We start from the raw sequence: 9,830 nt of genomic DNA on the forward strand, positions 1-9,830 counted from the left end.
TTTATAGGGTTCCTTTTTATTATGCTGGAGTTACATTACTATTATATAATGTAATGTTTAATATTACCATAGATACCTAAATTTCTGTCTGTAATGTTTGCTTTCCTTCCTGAGTATTTACTAAAACAAGAAAATTTCAAGGTTTTTAATAGTATTGATGCATTATTTTTTAAATTTTCTTGTGCGTATGTAGCATTATAACTCATTTAACTTTTATTATTTCTATCCTGCAGACCTTGTATCCTACTTATGGACTCACTCAGAGGCCCATCTAGGTCAAATGTTGTCAAAATTCTAAGAGAGTAAGTTCAAAACTGTAACCTACTTATTTGATAAACTAGCTGAGGCAGTATTGACATGTATGTGTATTGGTACATGTGTATTGTTGTAGGTATTTAGAAGTGGAATGGGAGGTTAAAAAAGGAAGCAAAAGAAGTTTTTCCAAAGATGTTATGAAAGGTTCCAACCCAAAAGTTCCACAGCAGAACAACTTCAGCGACTGTGGCGTGTACATACTGCAGTATGTAGAGAGCTTTTTTGAGGTGAGTTTCAGTTCATTGTTGTCTGTGAAATAATGAAATATGTATTTGTATTTCATGTAATGAACACAATAAGAAAATAATTCATCTTAAAGATGATTGTAAAGAACAAAATCTCCCAAGTTAGAGACCTTTTAAGATAAAAAAAAAAATACTGTATTGATCCCAAATCTCAGGCTTGTCGATCATTTGTGATGTACCTGTCCTCTCCACTAGCTTATTTTCGACCTTACCCATCTCGCCTGTGATTCATGCTGTTTGATCACCTGTCCATTCCTGTCTGCACACACACACACACACACACACACACACACACACACACACACACTCTCTCTCTTTCTCTCTCTCTCTCTCTCTTTCTCTCTCTCTCTCTCTCTGTCTCTCTCACACACACACACGCACACACTCTCTCTCTCACACACCTGCCTCTCAAGCCTTAGACTCGCATCTCCTCCTACCCTTACACTGAAAGCTTTCTTCCCTCTGGCACCCTTTCTATTATTCCTTCCTCCCTCTCGTCCTGCAGCATAGCTTCCACATTCCTCCCTTAGAGCTTTTTACATTACCCACTATTCACCGAATGAACCACTGAATCCCTTGTCAAGTCTTCGAGTGTGCCCATGACTGCATTGTGCTGCCACTTCCCAAGTCCAGCATGCTAGTGTCATTCTGAGCTGCCACACCAGATTCTCATGCCTTCTGCCTTCTGCTCACGGCAGTCCTTTTCCAGACACTGATCAGGTTACTCTCATCACGTGCATGGTGGTGGCTCCCTGGTGCTAGTGAGCTAGAGAACAAACCCTTCTGGTGGCCTGCACTGTACTTTGGCCAGTTGAAAGTCAATCTGATTCTTGCAGTGCGTGTCTCCAAGCCTTGAAGGTCACTCCCCATGCTCCTGTCAGTCTGTGGCTGGCTAAGTACACTACACGGCAGGCGGATGGTGTTTGTTCTCCTTGCCTGCCTCCTGTCAGTGTTGGCTGAGGTCGACTGTCTTCATCTAGCATGGCACTGGCCTTCTCTAGGCAGGGCCTGAGAGTAAAGACTGTTTTGCAGCTGTGGAGACTCTTAGTAGTTCTCGTTTCTACTGTTCCGCAAACAACTACGAACTGTTGGTGCATTTGTTTGCTGCTGCTTACCCAGAACTTTATTGCAGAAAGAGGGCATGGGCAGTACTCAGCTCAGTAACTGTGGTTACCAGCCTCTGAGCTAGACAGTAAGCTTCGTAAGCCAATACTGTTTTTCTCCCTAGTGCCTAACTCAGCACCCAGCTTGTGAAATGTAGCAAGTGAATAGATACTGACATTTAACTTTTGAGTGTTGTAGTTGAAATTAAAATGTCACCCATTATAATTTTCTAACAGGCTTTTAATCTTTTTATTTTCAGAATCCAATACTAAATTTTGAGCTACCTATGAATTTGGTGAACTGGTTTCCTCCTCCTAGAATGAAAACAAAAAGAGAAGAAATCCGAAACATAATTCTGAAGCTTCAGGAAGAGCAGAGTAAAGAGCAGCTGCTGAAGGCCCCTTCCTCAGCAGACACAGCCTTAGGGGAAGGAGCCGAGCAGTGTGCCAGCAGGGTCTCAGAGTGACTGGGAGGTTCCCAGCTCACATGGGGTTCAACTTTGGTTATAGACAGTAAAGAGCTGACGTGCTCACTACTCAGAGGTTTGGGGATGTTAATGCTGTAAAAATGTCACATAATTTCCAAAGGAGTATGTATTAAGTAAAAGTCTGTAAATATGTTAATGAGGCCAATTTTTTCCAACATTTATAATTATTTTTTTCACTTTTAGGAAACCTTTGTTATGTATTTTCTGTTAATAGTACTAAAACTGCAACTTCTAAACACAAATAAACTATTTATAGGAGGAAATGATTAATTTGATATTCTTTAGTGAACTTGTATAATTCCTCAGAGTGTGGTTTTATTTCATGGGAATATATATGTATCTGTGTTTTTTTTTTTTAAACCTCTGTTCTAAAATACTCAAAAATGTGAAAATATAATTATCAGAGACATTTTAAACTAAAAATGCATCTTTATATGCTTGCATAACAAGAAAAATTAACATCTTTTCAATTCATGCTCGTTGAGTGTGTTCAGAGAAACCCCAAAATGTAATAATTATTTATAATTATACACAGATACTTCAACACTGTTAAGAGCAATCAAAGACAGTGCGCCTTGACTTCTAGTGAAGCGTAACTGCACTAGCATACACTCTGCGACTCAGGTGAAACTATCCTGGCAAGTGCAGCTTGAATCTCAGACCCCCAGTACGACCTTTGTATTTTATCTTACGGTATGCTGCAGCCTGTACGGTAGAACTAGGTAAGAAACATTTTTAATCTGTGTAAACGCAGGAATTCAAATAGGAATTTATTTTTTTGTAACTTCTGCTATTTTTTCATTATTTTGTTCTCATTGTTTTGATAAAGTATCCGACCTTTAGCTTGAGTTTTTCTGTGTAAATTATTTTAAAGTGCAAACATCCTCTCTTTAATTGCATAGTACAGCAAAAGCTCTTATTTTGAGTTTTCCATTTAGGTTGAGAAAATGTGGGGCTAGGCCTCTAGTTCAGTAGAATGCATGCTTAACAAGCTGGAGGCCTCTTGTTTCAATCCCCAGTAGCAAACAAAAATAGAAAAATGTGAAGCTTTTGAAGCCACATTTGTAATTCTTGTAGTGTTCACTTGTATATGTAGAAACTATTATTTTCTCAAATGAATGGTATCTATTTCTTTCAGGTTAAGTGTAAGACTTAAAATATGTTTTAAGTCATTTTTGTTAGTGAATTTTTAAATGCCCATATAACAAAAAAAGTGATAATAAAAGGTCATTTTATCATTATCTATTTTATTTCTAAAGTGGCCATCTCTGGCACTGTGAGCCACAATTTAGACTGTTAATAAGTTTAGTGAAATACTGGGGAAAGATTTGGCGTTGGTGATAATGGAAACAAATAACTTGAGACTCTAGTGACAAATCGAAATAAGTACAAGGAAAGTCACCATTAGTGCCATCAACTATGTGTGTCTGTTTTACTTTGGCCTAGCTTAACTCTCTTATTTCTGACTATTTCTTTTTAGTAAGACTTTACAGCTGCGAGGCCGTGTAATTAGCTAGACATTAAGACAAGAGTTTTCTAAAATTGTACTCCTAACTGAAGAAGCCAAAATGTTTTTGTTATCTAGTGAAGACCAAAAAACAAAACAAAGGAATTGAAAAACAAAAACTTTAATAGAAAGTATAAACAAGATTGGCAAACTTTATTTTTTAAATGAACTCTATTTTGCCAAAATTTGAGGGAACTGGAAAAGTTAGTGTAAGGACCAGGGATATTGGCACATGCCAGTTAATGCCACCTGCTTAGGGGCTGAGGGACTTGACCACTTGACCCTGAGTCTGGGAACTCAAGGTCAGCCCGCAGTATGGTGAGACACTGTCTCAAACTAAAACTATCCTAAAAGCTTGTGGTGGTTTTTTTGTTTGTTTGTTTGTTTGATTCTTAATAGCTGTATTTTATAGTGTTAGATAACTTGATAAGGTAAAATTACAGCTTGTCCCTAGGGCTAATTCTGGTCAATATTTTTTGTTTCAGCATGAGAAATAAAGATTGTATAAATAGTTTAAAGTGGAGACCTACCTAAGAATGTGTGATTAGTACAAGCAGTGTGAGAGAACTTCGCAGTCAGAAGTCTGTCATTGACACCAGAACTGCATGAGGCTATCTGGTGACTTCACTAATTAGATAGAGTGGTTGCTGTATTGGTTTTCTTGTTGGATAGAATAACAGCTAATCGTTTTTAGAAGAGTTTTAGATTACTTGCCATAAAATTTGTATGTGTCTGAGCTCCTGGCAGTTTGGGAGGAAAGGTGGTGGTTAGCCAGTCCCGTCCCTTTGGCACCACTGGCGTGCTTTCTTCAGACAGCCCAGAACGTGATGGAGTGCCTTCAGTTCCACTCAAACCTGAAACAGTTAGCTTCTCTTTGCATGCAGCTTGTGCTTAACTGAGTCGATTAAATGTAGGTTTTATTTGAAAGCATAAAATGATTTGCTTTGTGTTTTGTCTCTAAAATGAATTAAGTATTTTTCTCAGTAAAGTCTATTTGTAGTCTCTTAAGGCTGTGTTGAGGTAGAAAGTAAATAGCTGCTGTGTGGAGCGAGGGCAGGAAACAGTGTTGTCAGGGCATTCTCTAGAGCAGCAGTTCGTGTCCAGGATCTGTGGAGAACAGCTTCAAGCAAGTTAAACAGATTTCTCCACAGGACTTCTCCAGGTCTTTAGTGTGGATATGTAGGATTAGTAAGTAAAATTACAGACCACTATATATAATTGGCCATATCTTCTGTTCCAAGAACTCCTAGAGTAAACAACTTAAGATGTTTTGTGAACTGAACTTCAACAGAAGATTGTTTTGAAACTGATTTAAGGATTTAAAAACAAGTTTTTCAGTAGTTGAGTTTATTATTTAGAATTTTGAAAATAAATAAATGGGCATTGGTGAAATAAAGTTTTATGAGAAGCTTTTTTTGTAACCATTAGGAAAATAACTTTTGTAAGGAAAAGGTTACAAGTTAATTTTTTCACATTAATGAGTTCATTTAGGGAAAAGAGAATTGGTGTCTTTTGTAAAGTCATCAAATCCCAACATACATGAGAACAGAAATCCTGTCAAACTGTGGAAGTGCATTGGAAGGCTGTTTGGAGGCTGCTCCCTCATCTCTGAACCTCTTACAGAAGCTTGAACTTTCTTGTGACTTCCACTCCATCTTTTATGTTAGAACGAAATCGCAATTGGTGAATTTCATACCTAAAGACATGTTTTTCTTCCCTCAAAGTCTGTGCAAAAAAGTACTCTTTCGTAAGCTAGAATCGTTTTATTAATATTTTGAATATTTTAAACTTATCTTACTGAAAGTTGTTCAAAATTATAATAAAACATGTTATCATAATTAGCTTTATACAAGTAATAGAAGACTTTAATTAGAATTTAAAAGTCTTTAAACATTCAGTGTTTTGAGCACCTAGTACATAGTATAGGACCAGATAGACACCATCTTCCTGTTTCACAGTGTGGTGGGAAACTACAGTCATTGGCCTCACAAATGAGTACCAGCCATGAAAAAGTGTGTATAAAGAGTAATCTCGGGGTCTCAGAAGGCTAGAGACTTCCTGAAGGGGTAACATTTGAACCACTGGTAGTAATCTAGAAGAGGAAGAGTACAGTCTGAAGTAGAAAGAAAGATGCTTTGGCTTAAAATGATAATTGCTTCACTGATAAAGCATGTGCTGAGTGCTAGACATTGTGTAGAACATTTTAGATAAATGAATGCACTTCCTTAATGATCTTAGGAGATTTGTGTACTGCTAGTACTTCCAGTTTGTGAGACAGATAGGTCCCCAAGAAAGTCTCTTGTATTCACAGCATTAAACAGACTTGCCAGGGTAACCTGCACTTGATAAAATAAGGTACAAATAAGATACTGGTGATTTTCTAAAGATGTACTGAGTAGAGTCTTGATCTCTGAAGTGGGATGTAAGGGGCTGCTCTGAATATGCTATTTGTAAATGATATGTAAACATTTGTATAGTTCCTTAGAATGCCTTGTGCAGGCTAATCATGCAGGGCCTTGTAGCCATGGTCAAGATCTTGATCATTACTGTGAAAAGTTACGAAAGCGTTTCAGACAGGAGTAACATAATCAGATGTGCGTGCAGAAAAGAGCATGTACGGGACCGGAATGAAAGCAGTCTTGTCATGAAACTGAGTTCTCAAAGTGAGGCGTGGAATAATATATCTGTGCGGTAGGAACGTCGGGAAGCCACAGAGGCCCCATTTGAAGTGTTCCTGTTAGGAACGTGCAACAAGAACTCGAAAGGCTGTTCTTTATCCCAATCAGAAAAGATTCAAAGGCCACACAAGCATATACTGCTTAAAACTGAACAGTGATCAATGTTAGACATTACTAACATAAGTGGTAAGCCAAATCATTCCTAAAACTTGAGACACTACCAAAGAGATAAAGAGCATTAATTTTTTAGACAAAGCTTTCTATTTTTAAGTCTAAACCTTATGAAAAGAAGGTGTAAAATTAGAATGAAATACCAACGTTCCTCCACAGAAGAAGACTAGATGGGTCTAATTTAAAAGCAGCTCATGCTTGAGCTAGTTATGCAACATCTCCAAACTCTAAGCTACCCAAGTTCTTGCATAGTCCTATGCCGTGACTTGGCGCTCCCTGTCCTCTTCTGTCAGCTGACTGGACCCAAGGAAAGAGCAGGCAAAGGAAGCAAAAGAGGACTTAGTGGAGCGGATCTAAGTGTTGGGAATATAGGGTGAAAATAGGAAAGGGTTTGCATATTGGAAGAAAAGAAGGTGGTAAGTGGCAGTCTAATAAATGCCTCATTTCTAGGAAGGACTTCCTTATTTTAACCTCTGAAATAAGACTGTGTCTTATCAAATAAATTTGACTTCGTCTCAAAATTAATGGAAATCATAACGTAAGTTGCCCAGCCTGGTCCCTGACTCAAGTGTGTAGTGCAGTCTACAAATTTGCAGCCCTGACAGATTATAGGCAAGAGCACACTTGAGGACCACTGGTAGGCATGACTTCTTAGTGACGTTGCAGTCAGCTGTGGAAGGCTTGATGCACCAAGTGTCCCCACACTGGCTTGCTGAAGTACTGTATGATCTTGTCTTCTCCTACCTGTGTTTTATACCTGAACTGAGACATGTAATTAAAGTTTTGATTTTTTTTATTATGCTCTGAACTTTTCTTTCCTACCTCTTTTGTCGTTTCCCCATATTCATAATATTTTTCTATGCATTTATATAATAAATGTATTAAAATACAACTTTCTTATAAAACTAGGATAACTTTTATAAACACTTTATAGAATCTTGTCTCAGCAGTGTCTCATGGAAATTATTTAGCCTTGTCTCGCTCTGTTCACCACTCTAGTTTTGCTTTTGCTATAGAAACATTTACAGAACCTTTACAAAAAGTGTCACCTTTCTTTGATCATGACAGGAGTCCGGAGATGCGGAGGGGAGGGCAGCTGGAGGGCAGCAGGCCAGCTGGTCAGCTCAAAGCTCCCACCCAGGAGAAGCCCCGCTACTGCCCTTCACATTCTCCACACGTCTGCACCTTCTAGCTTCTTCCGTTGAACAACAAAGCTGGCTTTTACCGTTTATCCAGGAGAGGAAGATTGTTTTGTGACTTCCACACTAGTGGGCATTCTGTCTCTAGTTTCTCCCTAAAGGTGTCCATTCTTTATCTCGAAGTCTTGTATGCAAAGCTCCTCTTTGTCGCTACCATTGCTCTCCTCTGTCACTGGTTTGCATGGCCTTTGCCGACAGTGTCTGACTCTGTACAGAGCACATCGCCATTTGTTACAGATGTGTAGGGCTTGCTGTATAGGGGCTGCACTAGCAGGGTGTCCTGCCCCAACTTCCCAGCTACTGGTATCATAAGCTTATATAACCCATACCTGGCTACAAATGTAAGTTTTCATTCATTATCATTTATCTAATAGATTTCATGTTGTATGTTCCATGGCGGAATTTTTTATTTTTATACATTATTTGATCTTTAAAACTTGGTTAAGGAGCTCCTTTTTTACTTGAGGTAGTGTACATTGGCAAATCTTAAAAGATTTTAAATTGTAAGTAATGAAACAAATTTCTTTCTGTATATGGCGAAAGATACGGGTATTTTATTCAAAAGTTTCTTGAAGACTTTAGTTTGTGCCAGCACCATTTATTAAATATCCTGCTTTACATTTAACTGTCATAATTCTCATGCTAAATTACTGAGATTTCTGAAATTTCTGCTTTTTAAAACTTGGTCTACTCATTTCATTCAGCCAGGTCTATAGGACAATGAAGATGCAAAAGGAGGTTATAGATTTAAACATCTTATTAGACAAAGAGTGAAACATGAGAGGTGAAAACTAATGTTAAAATAGGACAACCAAGTTGGGCCGTGGTGGCACACGCCTCTAATCCCAGCACTTGGGAGGCAGAGGCAGGCGGATCTTTGTGAGTTCGAGGCCAGCATGGTCTACTAAGCGAGTTCCAGGAAAGGCACAAAGCTACAAAGAGAAACCCTGTCTCGAAAAACAAAAACAAACAAACAAAAAAATAATTGGGGAAGAAAAAAAATACACTGGTGGCAAAGAACTGTAAATGCGATTATGAATAAAACTAACATTGCCTGGGGTTGGCAAGATGGCTCAGTGGGTAAATGCACCTGCTGCTAAACTTGACAACCTGTGTTTGGTCCCCAGAACTGACTCCTCTGAGCACTCTGACCTCCACATGCATCCACCTGCTCCCACACAAAACTTCTTTTTAAAGAAAGGTTTGTTGCCTGAATGAGAAAATACAGGATTTTATTGACAACTATAAACCATAGGCTTAAAAAAGTTTTTAAACAGGAAGGCGGTGCTGTAGAAATGCTAACATCTCCCTAGCAGTAAACCCTCCTAACACTATTAGATTTAACAATAGTAATTTGTATTAAAGCTCCAGGAGTCCAATGAGAGGAGGGATTCTTTATAGAATCTTTATGCAAGGGACATCGAGATCATAATGGGAAAAATGTAGAGACAGCCAGCCAAACTGGTGGAAACCCATGACTGTGGACCAATAGCTGTGGAGTCCCCAAGGACTGGACTAGGCCTTCCGTGAGACAGTTGTTTAGCTTGAACTGTTTGGGGGTCCCCCAGGCGGGGGGATTGGGATCCCTGGTGTATGAGTGGGCTTTTTGGAGCCTAGTGCCTAAGATGTGACACCTGTGCAGCCTTGGTGCAGGGAGGAGGGGCTTGGACCTGCCTCAACTGAATGGACCAGGCTCTGCTGACTCCCCGTGGGAGACCTTGCCTTGGAGGGAAGGGGAATGGGGGGGGAAGTGGGGGGCGGAGAGGAAGGAGGGGGGAATCTGTGGTTGGTATGTAAAATGAATAGAAAATTTTCTTAATTAAAGAGGAAAAAAATTAAAAGAATTTTCATAAAAATTAGAAGTTTGTACAGGAGGGGAAATACCAAAGAGCGTCCGTCCATAAGAAGAGATGCGGCCAGGCTTGGCACTCATCTAAATTTTGTAATTTCAGTGCAAGGAGACTGAGGCAGAAGGATACAGGTTAGAGGCCAGCCTGGACCACACAAGAGCTCTGGAGCCAACCAACTGCGTGGGCAGGATGGCTCAGTAGGTAAGGGCACTTGCCACCTAACCTGAGCTGAGTTTGACCCCTGGACACGATGTGATGGAAAGAGAACAGATTC

General features: G+C 39.2%; 1 protein-coding gene across 2 annotated transcripts in view; it reads left to right on the plus strand.

Moving 5' to 3' along the window:
* Window positions 1-7,306, plus strand: part of Senp6 (SUMO specific peptidase 6) — a 93,301-nt gene extending 85,995 nt beyond the window's left edge. For both annotated transcript variants that reach the window (XM_036192115.1, XM_036192116.1), the window contains 3 exons: window positions 234-302; window positions 392-542; window positions 1,924-7,306. In XM_036192115.1, the coding sequence (XP_036048008.1) occupies window positions 234-302; window positions 392-542; window positions 1,924-2,130 (427 nt within the window). In that variant the 3' untranslated portion in view covers window positions 2,131-7,306. The remainder of the gene's footprint in view (window positions 1-233; window positions 303-391; window positions 543-1,923) is intronic.
* Window positions 7,307-9,830: the final 2,524 nt, after the last annotated feature.

Source organism: Onychomys torridus, chromosome 7, assembly GCF_903995425.1.
Source record: "Onychomys torridus chromosome 7, mOncTor1.1, whole genome shotgun sequence".
In the NCBI taxonomy this organism is placed as follows: Eukaryota; Metazoa; Chordata; class Mammalia; order Rodentia; family Cricetidae; genus Onychomys; species Onychomys torridus.